Source organism: Lithobates pipiens, unplaced genomic scaffold (assembly GCF_037356315.1).
Source record: "Lithobates pipiens isolate NorthernLeopardFrog02 unplaced genomic scaffold, aLitPip1_a1.2 Scaffold_13, whole genome shotgun sequence".
NCBI classification, from domain to species: domain Eukaryota; kingdom Metazoa; phylum Chordata; class Amphibia; order Anura; family Ranidae; genus Lithobates; species Lithobates pipiens.
In genome coordinates this window covers 506843818-506862413 of record NW_027507718.1, presented here as the reverse complement: position 1 = coordinate 506862413, position 18596 = coordinate 506843818, and the positions used below count along the sequence as shown (strand labels likewise).

At 46.1% G+C, this 18596-nt stretch overlaps 1 protein-coding gene across 2 annotated transcripts in view; it reads right to left on the bottom strand.

Annotated features, from left to right (window-relative positions):
- SLC4A11 (solute carrier family 4 member 11) overlaps positions 1 to 18596 on the bottom strand; it is a 228856-nt gene that overhangs the window by 125479 nt on the left and 84781 nt on the right. For both annotated transcript variants that reach the window (XM_077478039.1, XM_077478040.1), the window contains exon 3: positions 6344 to 6502. In XM_077478039.1, coding sequence (XP_077334165.1) covers positions 6344 to 6502 — 159 coding nt within the window. The remainder of the gene's footprint in view (positions 1 to 6343; positions 6503 to 18596) is intronic.

The following is an 18596-nucleotide window of genomic DNA, read 5'->3' as shown; positions in this document are numbered from 1 at the left end:
TGCGATAACGTGCAATGAGGCTTTTACAGCGTCCTGGAGGAATTTTGGCCCACTCATCTTTGCAGAATTGTCCTAATTCAGTTACATTAGAGGGTTTTCGAGCATGAACGGCCTTTTTAAGGTCATACCACAACATCTCAATAGGATTCAGGTCAGGACTTTGGCTAGGCCACTCCAAAGTCTTCATTTTGTTTTTCTTCAGCCATTCGGTGGTGGACTTGCTGGTGTGTTTAGGATCATTGTCCTGCTGCAGAACCCAAGTTCGTTTCAGCTTGAGTACACGAACAGATGGTCGGACATTCTCCTTCAGGATCTCTTGGTAGACAGCAGAATTCATAGTTCCTTTTATCACGGCAAGTCTTCCAGGTCCTGAAGCAGCAAAACAGCCCCAGACCATCACACTACCACCACCATATTTTACTGTTGGTATAATGTTCTTTTTATGAAATGCAGTGTTCCTTCTACGCCAGATATACTTGGACACACACCTTCCAAAGAGTTCCACTTTTGTCTCATCGGTCCACAGAATGTTGTCCCAAAAGTCTTGGGGATCATCAAGATGTGTTGTGGAGAAATTGAGACGAGCTTTGATGTTCTTTTTGCTCAGCAGTGGTTTTCTCCTTGGAACTCTGCCATGCAGGCCATTTTTGCCCAGTCTTTTCCTGATGGTGGAGGCATGAACGCTGACCTTAACTGAGGCAAGTGAGGCCTGCAGTTCCTTGGACGTTGTTGTGGGGTCTTTTGTGACCTCTTGGATGAGTCGTCGCTGCGCTCTTGGGGTAATTTTGGGCGGCCGGCCACTCCTGGGAAGGTTCACCACTGTTCCATGTCTTCGCCATTTGTGGATAATGGCTCTCACTGTGGTTCGCTGGATTCCCAAAGCTTTGGAAATGGCTTTATAACCCTTTCCAGACTGACAGATCTCAATTACTTTCTTTCTCAATTGTTCCTGAATTTCTTTGGGTCTCGGCATGATGTGTAGCTTTTAAGGATCTTCTGGTGGACCTTACTGTGTCAAGCAGCTCCTATTTAAGTGATGCCTTGATTGTGAACAGGTGTGGCAATAATCAGGCCTGGGTGTGGCTAGAGAAATTGAACTCAGGTGTGGACAACCACAGTTATAGTATGTTTTAACAAGGGGGGCAATCACTTTTTCACACAGGGCCATGATGGTTTGGATTTTTTTTCACCTTTAATAATAAACACCTTCATTTACAAATTGCATTTTGTGTTTACTTGTGTTGTCCTTGACTATTGTTTAAATTGGTTTGATGTTCCGAAACACTTAAGGGCCGGTTCACACTGCAGGCGATGCGAGGCGACACCGACTTGCCTCGCCGCGACCTCAGCGGCGATTTGCAAATGACTTCTGTATAGAAGTCAATGCAAGTCGCCCCGAGGTCGCCCAAAAGTAGTACAGGAACCTTTTTTCTGAGTCGGAGCGACTCGAGACGCTCCTCTCAGAACGGTTCCATTGTACAGAACGGGGGCGATTTGTCAGATCGCGGCGAGGCAAGTCGTGTCGCCTCGCATCGCCCGCAGTGTGAACTGGCCCTAAGTGTGACAAACATGCAAAGGAACAGGAAATGAGGAAGGGGCAAACACTTTTTCACACCACTGTATGTAGAGCTGGAGAGAGATAGAGATATATGTAGAGCTGGAGAGAGAGAGAGAGAGAGAGATATATGTAGAGAGAGATAGATATATGTAGAGCTGGAGAGAGAGAGAGAGAGAGAGAGATATATGTAGAGCTGGAGAGAGAGAGAGAGAGAGAGAGATATATGTAGAGCTGGAGAGAGAGAGAGAGAGAGAGAGAGATATATGTAGAGCTGGAGAGAGAGAGAGAGAGAGAGAGATATGTAGAGCTGGAGAGAGAGAGAGAGAGAGAGAGAGAGAGAGAGAGAGATATATGTAGAGAGAGAGAGAGATATATGTAAGAGAGAGAGAGAGAGAGAGAGAGAGATAGAGAGAGATAGATAGATAGATAGAGAGAGAGAGAGAGATAGATGGAGAGATAGAGATAGAGAGAGAGATAGAGAGAGAGAGATAGAGAGATAGAGAGATAGATAGAGAGAGAGAGAGATAGAGAGATAGAGAGATAGAGAGATAGAGAGATATAATAGATAGAGAGATAGAGAGATAGAGAGATAGAGAGAGAGAGATATAGAGAGAGAGAGATAAATAGATATAGAGATACATACACACACATATGAAAAAAAATAAAAAAATAAAAGAAATGTAAAAAGGAACAAAAATAAATAAATAAAAAATAAAAAAGGGAAAAGAAAAAAAGGAATAGAATAAAAACAAAAAAAAAAAGAGGAAAAGAAAAAAAAAAAATGTCCCCCTTTTGTTTCTATTACATACCTCATTTTACCCCGAAAGGACCTAGTTACATCATCACTCGTCTCTGTCGTTCTCTACGCAACACAGACAGATCACGGCTGGTAGAGGGAGCAGGCAAGGGGGGTTGCACATCGCTTCCAGAAAACATCACAGCAGCACCCTGCCTCAGTACTGATTCAAGCAGTTGGCTGGCTCTTAGGAGGAGATATGCAGATATTTTGGATGGATGGATGTTAAGCCTGTCATAGACTGTTGGAATCTCGGCCAATTCAGCAGGGACTGGCTGAGATTCCAACTATATATGGGCAGGCAGATTGTATCCAAGCTGCTCGATCGATCAACCGGGGTACAACCAGCATGTCGGATTTTTTTTTATGAGATTATTGCCCATAGCTGTAGCAACAACAACTGAGTGCTCTCCTGGCCGGGACATCAACCCCTACCCCCCTCGCCGGATGGACACAATAGCTCTGCGGGGAGGGAATCAAGCAATTTACTTTCCTGGAACAGGATAGAAAAATAGCATAACCTATGGCCGGCTTTAGTCTGGAGGCCTGGGCTTCCCTAGGCAGGCTGTGTTTGCATGCAAGGAAAACGGGTGTAATAGGCGCTGCAACCTTCCCACATGAAAGCTCCGCCGGGAGCTCAGACCTTGAAAGCTGCCGACACCTCCAAACATAGCAGAATAAGGAAAGAGCTGGTCGGCACTCAGGATGACATGCAAAATGCTATTTCCTATTTAAATGCTTGTACAAAGCTGTAAAACCAGCCTACGCGTTTCGGACGTTGGTCCTTAGTCATGGCTGACTAAGGACCAACGTCCGAAAAGTGCAGGCTAATTTTACAGCCTTGTACATGAATTTATTAAAAGAAATACGGTTTTGAATGTCATCCTGAGTGCCGACCAGCTCTTTCCTTATTCTATGGTTTGCATGCAGGGCACTGCAGGTAGCACCCACATGTACTGTATATACTAGAGTGTAAGCCGAGTTTTTCAGCACATTCTTTAGGCTGAACACCCCCATCGGCTTGTACTCCAGTGAGGGCACTCATATGCAGCTGTAACTGCAATTACTAAAACAGCGTGTCTCCCACTGCGTCATGCAGTCTGTTCGGCGGCCGTCCATTGTAACAAGGCCTCGCCTCCTCCTTATCCATGATAGACGGAACACAATGCTGGGAAACTGTATCCGTGTATCATTGAGGAGGAGGAGGCGGGGCTTTTATTACAATGGACGGCTGCCGAACAGACTGTATGACACAGCGGGAGACGCTCGCTATTTTAGTTATCACCGGTACAGATGCAAAGGGGCACAGCGAGGCTGCAAAGGGGCACAGCGAGGCTGCAAAGGGGCACAGCGAGGCTGCAAAGGGGCACAGCGATTGCCCAGTAGCATTTCCCATTCTAGGCTTATAAATACTCATTTTTAGACCTGAACATTACATAAGACCTCAATATATTAAATATTCTGAATATACCGTAATAATATTCTGAAAGCAGACACCCTAGAGAATAAAATAGGGGTAGTTCCAATTTTTTTTTTTTTAAGTCACACATTATTACCGCAAAGGTCTAGGAAGCCCAAAATTATAGTAAAAAAGTGAAAGTGAATTGTAGGTCAAACAAAATGCAATAAACTACCCAAAGTTTTGTAAAAATTATAAAAAGACGAGGTTGCATTAAATAGATACCAAACATGTCACCCGTGAAATGTCGACAAACTTCAGTACCCTATATTACCTATAGGTGACGCTTCAGAAGCCCCCTTATAGGTCATCAGTTTAGTGTTACAGAGGAGGGCTGGTGCTAGAATTATTGCGCTCACTCTGGCGCGCAGCGATATGCAATGTGTATCGCAATCTACGTTTTCACACATAGGAGCAAAAAGTTCCCTATATAATGATTTTTAGGCGACAGGGCTCCACTGAACGTAGTGCAATGCAGATCGCATTGCACTACATCAATTCCCGGCAATGCTAGCTGCTGGGGGAAGTGACAGGTGACCCGGTAGTGATGTCATACACATGTCCGCTCTCCTCCCTCCCCTCCACCCTCCATGACAGTCCGAGACCTGCAGATGGGCAAGCATGACCTAGAATACATGGGGGGCGGGGGATGGGGGCGGGTGTGTTTAAGGAAATCGGGTGGCAGCGCAGCCACCCGACTGGCAGTTTTATCTGTCAGTTTTGCACACAATCACAGCGGCTGCAGCCACAGGATTGTGTGTGAAACCTCCCTCTGTCAGGTCCATACTACGTACGAACCTGGTAGCAAAAGAGTTAATACACATTGTTAGAAGCTCACAGTGTGCAGTAAAATCAGCAATTTTAGTCCAGGAGAGGAGCCGATACAACCGTGCAAGACCGAATGGGAGGCCAAAAGGTCAGATTTAAAGTGAACCTTTCAGCAGATGTCAGTGGAGCCTCCTCCCACATCGATGTCATGACAGGTTCACTTTAAGAAAGCAGAGAGCAGACATTTATCTCAGTGTGTCGGCATGTGTTTTCCCATCTGGCGCACCACGGGGGAATTAAGAGCGAAAATACTGCATTATTCATATGGCAGATAAGTGCCGGGTGGTAAACAAAACAACAACGGCAAACATTGACAAAAGCCCGGCCAATGACAGCAATAAGAAGTCGTCCAATAAAAGGAATTGTAATGATCGTGAGGACAAAGGATCCCAGTGATAACAGGAACGATTCACCGCCTGACAGTCCACCTCCAATTTACATCAGTCCTGGGTGGAAAGTTGCAGACTAAATCCCCCAGCAGGTACTTGAATCTGTGTTCCCAGCTCCGTCCACCAGCCACATCCATGTAACATATATGTGAAGCTACAAAAGGGTGGGCTTTAACACCCAAACACCGCACATATTGGTCACAGGCCGCAAAGTTACCCTCAAGCATGGGACGACAGCTGGCGATGCAAAGACGCGCCCCGTCGGCTGCAGCGCCAAAAGACGCGCCCCGTCGGCTGCAGCGCCAAAAAGACGCGCCCCGTCGGCTGCAACGCCAAAAAGACGCGCCCCGTCGGCTGCAACGCCAAAAAGACGCGCCCCGTCGGCTGCAACGCCAAAAAGACGCGCCCCGTCGGCTGCAACGCCAAAAAGACGCGCCCCGTCGGCTGCAACGCCAAAAAGACGCGCCCCGTCGGCTGCAACGCCAAAAAGACGCGCCCCGTCGGCTGCAACGCCAAAAAGACGCGCCCCGTCGGCTGCAACGCCAAAAAGACGCGCCCCGTCGGCTGCAACGCCAAAAGACGCGCCCCGTCGGCTGCAACGCCAAAAGACGCGCCCCGTCGACTGCAATGCAAAAATCGCGTCTCCTTGACTGTAATGCAAAACCGCCAGTCACATTAAAAGAAAAAAAAAATTTTTTAATTTAATTAAAGTGCCCGTTTCGGTTTTTAGCCACGTCCATTCTGAATTTTCAGTTTTGGCACCAGAATTTTAATTTCGGTGCACCTCTAATATTGATAACTCCTGAAGGGGATTATGTTCATGAAACGCATCGGACCCCAAGGAATCAGTTGTTTATATACAACAATGCATTTGTACTGTATTTGGATGCTTTAGGATATTTAGGAAATGGACATTTTTGGGACTATGGACAACTAAATAAATAGATTGCATTTTTATATAAATGTTCCTCAAAAGTTCCACCTTATCACACCGTATTGTCAGATATCCTTGTAGGTAGGTGGCACCATCTTTTTAAGCAATCCCAATTTTCTAAGCTATAATCCAAATGTGAACAAAATTATTATTAGCAAAAACAAATACTATTAGGCTAAAAACATGTTAACATTTTCCATTGCTAAAAGAATAATGCAAAAAAAAAAAAAAAAAAAAAAAATATGGGACAATCCAGCTAGGAAGTGATAAGTTAGTCCACACAACATATCTGACCACCATTGGAGCCTATGGACACCTTCATCAGACATTTATGTCCACCTGCTGGAAGGATGAGGAACAACAAACAATCCTGACCCACCTGTGGTACTCTGTGGTCCTTCTAGGTTGACGTTGACAAAGAATCGAATGCTCTCTCCAGACACTATGGAGGAATGTACGGTATCAAACAGCTCTTCTCCTCCACCCTCCTCCTGTTCTTTGGGGTCACAGCCATCATCAGTGTCACATTTAAGGTAACCTGGAAATCAAACACAAATGTTAGACAGAAGAAGAAAAGGGATTCAAAACGCAAGTAAAACCATAATAGAATGAGTGAAGCAGTACTCTTTTCTCTGGTTGTCTGTAGTGGCAACCATACGAGAAGTATGACGCGGGTCTAAAGGAGCCTTAGTAAAGTTTGTTAATGTATGTGGCGATATTGGTTTCTACAAGCATTCAACAAGTGTAGGAAAGATAGACCAAGTACTCAAGAATTTTAGAAATAGTTTGGAAAAGCTAAAAAGTTGAAGCAAACCTTAAATCCTTAAAAACGTTTTCCCCCCAAAGTATCATAGGTACCAGCTGCCCGTTAATTCAGGCTTCTTTATAAGCTCCCTGGGAACTCAAGTCCCCGGGCATCATGGTATGCGAATATTTGCCAGCTCAGTGGTTTAGAGCTTACTCTGCACCCTCCCTTCATTAGATGTGTGGTCTCACTGGCCAATAGTGAGGAGAGGGGCAAGAAGGGAGGACCAGAGTAACTGGATAAAACTTGGCCACCAGACAATTCAAGACATCTGGGTTTCCCAAAACATCATGAAACCAACTCACAGGTGCAGGAGGTAGCTGCAAAAAAAATAAAAAATGAACCCCCCCCCCCCATCAAAAACGCAGCCACTTGTGCCCATCAAACGCAGCCACCTGTGCCCATCGACACCCCCCCACTCGCGGGGTTTGCAACTGTGGCAGCTATCAGGGAGCACTCTGCGCCCCAAGCCCACCCTATTTTGAAGCCTATTGGAGCTTCTGGCTCTAATCAGGTGCTTAAAGTACCACCCCCTCCCAAGGAATCCATGTGTCCGGCGTCCTGTGCACGGGCCGCCACTGCATGGAACCCTAGGGTTCCTCCAGAGGTTGCTATGGGTTCCTTATGCAATGAGCAATTACTGTCTCTTAGATAAGTTTCCACTGACACCACTGATATTTTTAGCGATCAGTTCCTAATGACCACAAGTGTGAAGAGCATTCTTCCCACCGACCATCCCATCGCACTAATGCAAGAATTACACTTTTGGCAGGGGCTCCCTGAGACCGGAAAATTATTTAAATAGTTCCTTTGTTGCCAAGGTTGCGCAAGCACCAGGGTTACCGATAAGGCAGTACAGCCAACACTCCTGTACTGGGTCCAGCCCCAGCAGTTCAAAAGGGGGGCCCAGGCACCTGCTGTTTGAATCTGGCACCAGCTCCCTCTGCACAGCCGCCGCTCACTTTCTATTGGCTGTCCCGGCTTGCTAACTCTTTTCTGGGCTGGACAGACGGAGGGCGCTCAGTGATTGGGGGAATAGCATACAGCCGGGGAGCAGGAGGGTTACGAGAGGAGGGAGGAGTAACAGTCTGGGACACATAGGAAGTCCCATGTTCACAAAGATGGGGTGTTGGCAATATTTTTTGTGTCTGCTATATAGCACCCACCTGGTGCTGCCGCTGCTTTGGAGGTATATACAACCAATCCCTCTGCAGAGCAGCCAGAGGGAGAAAGCCGGCAGCGCTGCAGGGGGATCCTCTGCCTTATCTATCCTCCCTGGTGTCACCCGGCGCAGACCGCCCCTCGCCGTCCACTGCCCTGACTGACTCCTTCCCCTGCACTGCCCTACTGACACCGTCCACCTTTAGATTTATATTTTTACAGTGACATTTGTTATATATTTTTCCAAATTTTTCCTTATTTAATTTTTTTTTTTTTTAAAGGACATGCCTAAATGCATCTAAATGTGCCTTTAGCGCCTGAGCGTTCGTTCATTTCAAAGGCTGAAATAAAATTAATATTCTGACCAATGGAATCCATAAACCTTCAACCACTTGACGCACCTCAACGCGTATGCAAAACACAGCTTTAGGCACTTTTCTTAACATCTTTCCTCCTAGCAGAAGAAATGCTGCTTTATGGGTAGCAGAGCTCACGCTCAGTGTGCATGAGCCCCCGAGAGTAATTGAGGAAAGCATAACACAAGAGTCTTGGATCCAAACACCAGACATTATGGAGCTGTGTGTTCAAAATTGAACTAGAAGTACGCACAATTAATAATAGATGACTCAATGGCTATTCAATATTCCTACTAAGAACAATATGGTATCGGGAGCTTTGGCTAAAACGCAGACTTGAGATGTAATCAGCGGGATAATAGGCCAACAGCTTTCATTTTTAAAAGCCAAAACACACACATTAACCTACAACAAAAAGCCATTTTCCAAAAAACAAAACACTCGAGATTGGGAAAAGGTCCCCGGGGGGTTGTTGTGAGTGTGTGTCGCTATGCGCTCCATGCACGCGGGGATTGGTTCACCGGCTAGGACTATTGTTTCATAATGACGGCCTCTAAAAAGCAATGCTTGTTAATCCAACTGTTTGTTTAGCTCATCAAGATATGGCCGTCTGCCCAGCAGTGGAAAATACACACCGAGCAAAGGAATTAATCCCAGCGAGGGCGCAATTCCAAACAGCCGAGACGCCAGAAGACCCTAAAGGGCCATAGACAATAGGGGGTCGTCTGATGCACAGTCACGGCTCCACCAGCCTTAGGCATTCCTGCTGGCCATTTCTTCTCCAAGGACTAAGATTTTATGCCAGGCCTATGGAGATAAGCGGGACCCATGGACACCGCCAGTATCGGCTTGGGATAACAAAGAAACTAGATCATGTTTTTTTTTTTTTTATCTGTCCAATCAATAAGCAAACTAGATAATGTTTTTTTTTTCCCCATCTGTCCAATCAATAAGCCTTCAATGGTGTCTGTAGAAAGCTAAAATACTCCCTGAATCATTGCTTGCTCCGATCATGACATACAGTAGGTAAAATAAGTATTGAACACGTCACCATTTTTCTAGGTAAATAGATTTCTAAATGCTATTGACATGAAAATGTCATCACATGGTCGGTAACAACTCATGCAATCCATACATACAAAGAAACCAAAACAAAGGAGTTCAAAAAGTAAGTTATGTGTAATAAAATGGAATGAAAAAAAAAAAAAAAAGTAACGCATGAAGAAAGGGACGTGCACAAAATGGCACAGACAGCCAAGGCACCAGCTGAAACCCATTGGTAATTAGAAGGCAATCCTGCTCCTTGTCAGTGCAAATTAATATCAGCTGGTTCAGTCTCATCTGATGGCCTATAAACAGGTTTCTCATTACTAAGGTATCACACAAGAAACATCGCATGAAGGGTAAAGGCAAAGAGCTCCATCAAGACATTCACCTTATTGCTGCAAAACATACTGATGGCATTGGTTATAGAAGGCTTTCTAAACTTCTGAATGTTCCAGTGAGCACTGTTGGGGCCATAATTCAGAAGTAGAAAGAACATAATTTTACCATAAACCGGACACGCCCAGGTGCTTCTCACAAGATTTGACAGAGGAGTGAAAAGAATTATCAGAAGAGTTGTCCAGGAGCCAATGACCACTTGTGGAAAGCTTCAGAAAGACATGGAATTAGCAGGTACAATTGTTTAAAAGAAAACAATAAGTAATGCACTCATCCGCTGTGGCCTGTATGCATGCTCACCACGCAAGACTTCATGGCTGAAGAAAACGCATGTTGAAGCTTGTTTAAAGTTTGCTGCACAACATTTAGACAAGCCTGTGAAAAACTGGGGCAATTTTTGTTGCCATGGAAAGAGTCACTTACAAAGCCCGACCTGCCCTTTCTCGTGGCAGACCCACTCACCTTCCTGACATCACAGACATTTAGGTGCTGGCCCTCCTCCCAGTACCAGGGTAGGACCGTTGGAAGCTCTAGACAGTGTATGAAGTGAAGTAACCCTATGCGTTTCCTAAACTAAGCCAAGTAGCATGTATGCATGTAAAAGCCCTGTATTTCTGCATGATTTGGGGGCTGACCCAAGACGTGAAGGTGGGGAAGATTGGGATGATGAGGTCTGAAGGTGCAGGAATTGAGGCCAATAAATTCTTTAGAGACCAGTGACATCATAGAGAATGCAGTCTTATGCCGTGTACACGCGATCGGAATTCTCGTCAGAAAAAGCTCTGATGGTTTTCCCGTTGGAATTCCAACGGAATTCCGCTCAAACTGTCTTGCCTACACACGGTCACACCAAATTCCGGCCGCCAAGAGCACGGTGATGTACAACACGTACGACGGGACTAGAAAAAGGAAGTGCAATACCTAGTAGCAATAGCTTCCATCTCGTAGTTGAATCTGAGCATGCGTGAGTTTCTGCGTGTCGGAATTGCATACACACTATCCGAATTTCCGATAGAAAGCTTTTCCATCCGGAAAATGGAGAACATGCTATCAAATTTTTGCTGGCAGGAATTCGGCCAGCTAAATTCCGATGGAGCATACACACGGTCGCATTTTCCGATGAAAATCTCTCATCTCTTTTGCTGGCCGTAATTCCGATCGTGTGTACGCAGCATTATACATTCACTAGAGACCAGTAAAATCAATGAAAATTAAGCATATTCATTCACTAAGGATCAATTGGAATGTGGCTCATCAGGTCACTAGAGACTAGTGGCCTCTCTGGGAATAAGACCTCACTAAGGGTGCAGTCGATCCATTTCTATCCATCCAGTCCAGTGACTATGCTGGGAAGGAGCCTATTTATTCATCAGAGACCAGTAACATTACTCAGATGGAGCCTATTCATTCCCTAAGGATCAGTGACATCACGGAGGATGCAGCCTATCCATTCACTAGGGATCAGTGACATCACAGAGGATGCAGCCTATCCATTCACTAGGGATCAGTGACATCACAGAGGATGCAGCCCATCCATTCACTAGGGATCAGTGACATCACAGAGGATGCAGCCCATCCATTCACTAGGGATCAGTGACATCACAGAGGATGCAGCCCATCCATTCACTAGGGATCAGTGACGTCACTGAGAATGCAGCCTATCCATTTAATAGGGATCAGCGACATCACTGAGATGTTTCCTATCCATTCACTAGAGATCAGTGACATCACTGAGATGTATGCCATCCATTCATTAGAGATCAGCGACATAACTGAGAACGCAGTCTATCCATTCACTAGGGATCAGTGGCATCACCGAGATGCAGCCTATCCATTTACAAAACTTTTGTCATGTCACTTAAAAATACAAAAGTTCTAGGACTTCCCTAGAATTGCTCTATATAAACAGAAAATAACATGCCCAAAGATGATTAATATCATGTATTCACTAACAGATCCCATATATGGGGAACACTGTACCATCGTCTAATTAGACCGGCTGTTTGGCGATCAAAGAAGCCGACATGTAATTAGTACAAATAACACAAGGAAATGCAGAGCAAGTGAGCCAAATAAGGCCTGGAAATAGACGGTTAGATGGGAGAGCTTTGAAGGTGGCGGGGAAGAGGCGAGCACGGTGTAGAAGGTATTCCCAGCTGTGCCTTCCCAGAATGAGAGTGCATTAGTAGTAAGAGACGCCATTGCCTATTCTTAATTACATTCTATGTTATATTACTTCATGGTCCAATGAACTGCACACCAATGATTGGAGTGCAATTACCTGTTCACCAAGGCCACCCCCGAGACATCTGAGGAGTCCAGAGACATAAGAGAACCAGTCACTTACTGTATTTAAAAAAGTCTTGCCTTACAGCAGGCAAAGCAACAGTATCAGCCAAAAGGGGAAAAAAGAAAAAATCCTCTGTGGGTCTCTCCAATTTTGTTTCACTTTTGTCAGGGTGCTTAGTTTTATTTTGGGGAGGGAATGACAGGGTTGCTTTAACTGTCAAACTTTCTTTGAAACAGTCCAGTGGCAGCACGGTGCAAAGCATTAGAGCCCCATAAAGCTCCACGTTGTCACTCCCCAGAGTGCTGCTGTGCAAGTCTTACTACTACGGGCTTAAAGTTAAGCCAACTGTTGGCTTGGTGTTGGAAGTAATTTGCAGCCACTTGATCACTTCCACATACACTCACCGGCCACTTTATCAGGTACACCGTTCTAGTACCGGGTTGGACCCTCTTTTGCCTTCATTCTTCATGGCATAGATTCAACAAGGTGTTGGAAAACTTCCTCAGAGATTTTGGTACATAGTGACATGATGGCATCAGATAGTTGCCGCAGACTTGTCGGCTGCACAGCCATAATACGAATTTCTCATTCCACCACAGCCCAAAGGTGCTCTACTGGATGGAGATCTGGTGAATGTGGAGGCCATTGGAGGTACAGTGACCTGCTGGAAGGCGTCATCAGAAGATGGGGACACTGTAGTCATAAAGGGATGGACATGGTCAGCAACAATACTCAGGTAGGCCGTAGAGTTTAAACAATGCTCAATTGGTACCAAGGGGCCCAAAGTGTGCCAAGAAAATATTCCCCACACCATTATACCACCACCAGCCTGACCCATTGATACAAGGCAGGATGGATCCATGCATTCATGTAAATCACCCCAAATTCTGACCCTACAATCTTAATGTCACAACTGAAATTGAGATTCAGACAGGGCAACGTTTTTCCAATCTTCTATTGTCCAATTTTGGTGAACCTGTGCGAATTGTAGCCTAATTTTCCTGTTCTAGGCTGAAAAGAGTGGCACCCAGTGTGGTCTTCTGCGGCTGTAGGCCATTTGCTTCACGGTTTGATGTGTTGTCCATTCAAGGATGGTATCTTGCATACCTTGGTTGTAACGAGTGGTTATAGGAGTTACTGTTGCCTATCATCTGCCCATTCTCCTCTGACAACAAGGCATTTCCTCCACAAAACTGCCACTCACTGGATATTTTCCCTTTTTGGACCATTCTCTGTGAACCCAAGAGACGGTTGAGTGTGACAATCCCAGTAGATCAGCAGTTTTTGAAATACTCAGACCAGCCCGTCTGGTACCAACAATCATTCAAACATTCAGAGTCACTTAAATCCCCTTTTCTTCCCCACTCTAATGCTCGGTTTGAACTTCAGCAAGTCATCTTCACCACATCTAGATGCCTAAATGCTTCGAGTTACTCCCATGGGATTGGCTGATTAGCAACTTGAGTCACCGAGCAATTGCACAGGTGTACCTAATAAAGTGGCCAGCGAGTGTAAATTGAAAGGCATCGCCACCCCCTCCACACTCAACCATCCCCACCATGTATCCCTTTAGATCAGGGATCCTCAAACTACGGCCCTCCAGCTGTTGCAAAACTACACATCCCATGAGGCATTGTAAAACTCTGACATTCACAGACATGACTAGGCATGATGGGAATTGTAGTTCCTGAACAACTGGAGGGCCATAGTTGGAAGACCCATGCTTTAGAATGTAAGCTCCATAAGCAGGGCCCTCCTGTTCCTTCTGTATTAAACTGTATTCAAGTCCTACTGTCTACCTTTATATTGCACAAACTGTTGATGCTATATAAATCCCGAATAACAATAATAAATATTGTATCCCAGGCTCCATTGTCCCTCCCGCAGGCCTGTGATGTCGGCGGGGAGAGGAAAGGGAGATCAGTGAACTGCATATTGCTGATTCTCCCTCAGGTGAATGAAGCCAGGATGAGCTTTTTGTCACATCTCATTTCAGGGCTGTCATTACCTGGCCACTGTGGCTGGTGAAGAAGGTGGTCAAGCTCGATTAACTTCAATGAAGTACAAGGGAAACATTAGGGGTCTAATAGACCCTTGATTATTTCATTAAAGAGAACCTGCCACTTCCACTGTGCTATCACATAGGGCAGGGATATGCAACTAGCGGACCTCCAGCAGTTGCAAACTACAAGTCCCATGAGGCATAGTAAGACTCTGGCAGCCACAAGCATGACATCCCGAGGCAGAGGCATGATGGGACTTGTAGTTTTGCAACAGCCGGAGATCCCCTAATTGCATATCCCTGACAGAGGGTTCATCAGCCTCTTACGTGATAGCAATAAAAAAATAAATGGAAAAAAAAAAAAAAAAAACACAACACAAAGTCAATTAAAAAGGGGGGGAGAAAAAAAACACACCACCATAAAAACGAACAAACATACATACAGTATGCATAAGAACACAACATGTGTCCATGTATGAAAAGAACGATTGAGGCACACAGTTTAGGTATTGCCACGCATGACAGAGTAATAATCCTGGGGCCATCATTCACTCTAAAACAATACCTGTAGCGTTTTTAAAGCGGTGCCCAAGGACAATTTTGGATGCCATAGTTTGGGTGCGCGTTTGGATCGCTCTTCAGAAAGCATTTAACAGGCGGTAAGGTGGAGTTGCAGCGCCTCCGCACCGTCCGCTTTAACCCCTTAATCCCTGTACTGGGGGTGCTGCAACCATGCGCACTGCACGCAGAGCGACCCCATTCACCTGAACGGGTTGCGCTGGACCTCCATCTCTGGGAATACAAGGCACCGAAGCCACCAATCACCTTTCTCTATACTTCACCTTCACATAAACACCTTTTGTAACATTTCTGACTCCGTGTGAGAAACGAACGTATCAGTATGGCAAATGGCGAGATAATGCCATCAACAAAAAAAATGTTGGAATTCGCGCTGAGACTTTACCTCCCACTGTACAGAAAGCCGATCCAGGAACTTTTCCAGAGCAGTAAATAATGGCAGCTTATCGTTCGGCGGTAGAGAGAACGCCATTAGCCGGGGCACTGTTCCCATCCGCTCAACGCACCTCTGGTCACCGGAGTTATTATACCAAGCCCATTTCTAAGGCAGAAAAGACCACGTGCCTGAGCTGCTCTGCTTTATCTCAGTGAGTTATTAAGATTAAAGGCAAAAACACAAAGACACCAATCCTGTGCGCATATCTGAGTGGCTGCAATCAATGGGGATAGCATAGAATAAACATCGGTATGGGAAATTATAATGTATTTGTTACAATTTTATTTGTGAAGCTTCCAGCAGCTGCAATGAAGCCTTTGACGCTGAAGTTTATGCTAATATTTTGCCGTCCCTGGTTTCTTCGTCCTGCCCTTAACATGCTAATGAAAAACAAAACAAAAAAAAAAAAAACTAAAAAGCCCAATCACTTGCAACTCCAAGCAACTAAAGGGTTAATAGCTTGTTTAGTCTAGGGGAGTTTTACTTACCCGATCCTCCATTCCCCTGGCAACCCTCACGCTCTAGCAGTGGACTGTCCCTCTGCATCATCACGTCCAATGCAGGGCTATTGCCCCTGCTTTGTCTTGATGACATCAGGACCCTGGACCGCTGCAGCAAAAGGGAGAAGACCCTGAGGGGAGAAGTGGAGAATCAGGCAAGTACACAATTTTTTTTGCTCCCCTAGACCAGGGGCCGCTAAACTTTCTAAACAAAAAAAGGGCCAGTTAACTGTGCGTCAGGCTTTGGTGGGGCAGACTGTGGCCAGCAGGATTAGAAAATGCCCCATCACCGGCGCCCGTGCGCGGAGTGGTGCCCCATCACCGGCGCCCGTGCGCGGAGTGGTGCCCCATCACCGGCGCCCGTGCGCGGAGTGGTGCCCCATCACCGGCGCCCGTGCGCGGAGTGGTGCCCCATCACTACTGTCACAAGGGCTAGATAAATGCAAGCAAAGGACCACATTCATCCCGAGGGCCGCAGTTTGGAGACCACTGCGCTAGACAAAAACAAGCAAGTAGAGAATCTGATTGACCAGCTTATTCCCCAGTCAGTGCAGCCAGGGATTGGCAGCTCTGAACCTACAAGTGATCAGAGCCGAGTGCTTCCAGGTTCATACCAGGGGAGATCAGAGACTGGATATTTACTGATCTCCAGCTGCTTGGAGAGGTGGAGGTCCTGGGTCACCTAGAAGGGACAGGCGAGCCTGGACACAAAGTGGGGAGAGTTTGGGCGTGGGGGTGTTAATCGCCATATTCCCCATCATGTAGAAGTGATCAGGCAGTGTTACGGTGGCGTTATAGCATCTGGGAGTTCGTTCACAAGCTAATAGTTACACCAGCAGTAGCATAAGGGTTAACGCTAACCCACCAACTACACATACCTAGCTTACCTTCTCTCCAGCTTTGCTCCAACTGGCCCCAAGTACAAGGTGGAGTTAGCAATGCACGAGTGCCAAGTTCTGACCTGGAGCTTACACAGGGCCACCTTGTGACAGCACTGGGTTCCTGAGCAGCCAATCACCAAGGGGGGCAAGTCACATGAACCTCATTCCTGGAAGTACTGGTTATCTAAATCTGCTTCTGAAAACCAGAAGAAATTTAAGAGCATGTGTTGCAGGTTGGACTGCCATTAAAGAGAACCTGCTGTACCAAAATAAACACATTACCGTTGAAGGGTAAAGGAGAGTACGAACATTTGAAGACATTGGCTCTCCTACCAAGAATGAAGAGGCCCAGGATGAATCTAGAGATAAACCCCTAATTGAATTGCAGTAGTCTGCTTTAGAGTGGATCCAAAAACGACATCACAGACGCAGGGCCTGCCAGTGCCAACCTTCCGGCATCTATTACGTCAACAATTTCTTCCTCTGCCTCTACACAGTGCTGAGTAATACAAACCGAGTTCATTATCAGCAATTGCTCCTTCCTCCCCTGCACCAGCTGGGAAAGTACACTGTGCAGCCATGTGGCCCTGCAGGGTAGAGCGCTGGGAGACATGCAGTGGGAGGGGGAAGACTCCGTACTTCAAATGCTGTTAAAAATAAAAGATTGTGCTGGAAACAAAGTATAATTACACCACAGTTCAGCTCTTCGTTAAACCCTACTAAAATACCAGTCGGACTCCGAAAACTGGTAAGGTCAATAATAAAAAGAGCTGCTGGTCTAGTTTTCACACAAGCTGTGCAAGCAAAAGGATGAATAAATCATTTTTAAGGTTCAAGCATATGTAGAAAACAGGAGGCACAAGTGTTGCAACTATGCGTCTTCATCCAGGGGAGAACATCCTACCTGTACTTGGTGTACCCTTGGATCTGTGGTTACCAGTATACGGTTACAGTGCTATTACATTGGAGCCATAAAGCCCTCTTTGTATAGGTGAAGGTGGCAGGTTCTCTTTAAGACACAGAGACAGAGGGCTTTTGGACATCTGTTGTTGAAGCTGAACGAGCACAGGCCTTCATCAGCTTCTTCCACGATCACAGTGGATGGAGACTGTCCGCTCTGGACCCAGAAGGGATCACAGCTGAGCGCTTCCAGGTTCAGACCACCCAAGAAAGATCGGCTAATAGACCTTTACTGATCTCCAGCTGCTCCACATTCTGCCACCCGTCAGGGAGGTCCAAGATCAACCAGAATGGACAGAGGAGCAAGGACACAGCGGGGAGAGGATATGGGGTAGCATGTAGAAGTGATGAGGTATTGTTATAGCCCCCCCCCCCCCCCCCCCCCCCAAGTTTTGCAATACAGGTGTCTGTACAAATAAATGACAGGATGTGGATCTGAGTGTACAAATATGTGCAGGTATGGGTGGTCTGCACCCAGGGGACCACATTGGCATCCGTACCATGTGTTCCCTCAGATCAGTGTTTACCTGTGTACAGTCAGTGCCATCACATGGCAACGGACAAGCTCCCGTTGTGATAACATAGCAAAAGGTGACAAATTTTCTTTAAGGAGACATCAGAGGTCTATTAGACATCTGTGGCAATGTAACATCTGCATGTTGTTGAAGCTGAAAGAGCACAGACTGATTGATCAGCTTCTTCCCTGGTCAAAGTGGATGCAGAAGGAATCAGAGCTGAGCGCTTCCAGGTTCACATCACCCAAGAGAGATCAGCAAATGGATGTTCAATGATCTCCAGCTGCTCTGCATAGCTACACCTGTCACCAGAATGGACAGATGAACAAGAACACGTGGTGGGGAGAGGATGTTGGGAAGGATTTAAAAGTAATTAGGCAGTATTACATACTGGTGTCTGAACAATTTAACAACAGGGTGTGGATCCAAGCGTATACACGCATGCAGGAACAGACGTATTGCCCCTGCATGCAGACGGTCTGTATCCAGGAGAGAACATCAGTACCTGTACCATGTGTTCTCTCAGATCAGTGTTTACCAGTGTACAGTCAGTGCCATCACATGGGAGCTGACAAGCCCCCTTTGCGACAGCAGAGTGCATGTGATAGGAGACAGAGGTCTGTTAGGCATCTATAACAATGTAGCATCTCAACAATGTTGAAGTTGATCATGCACAGACTGTCTGCACCCAGGGACGAACATCC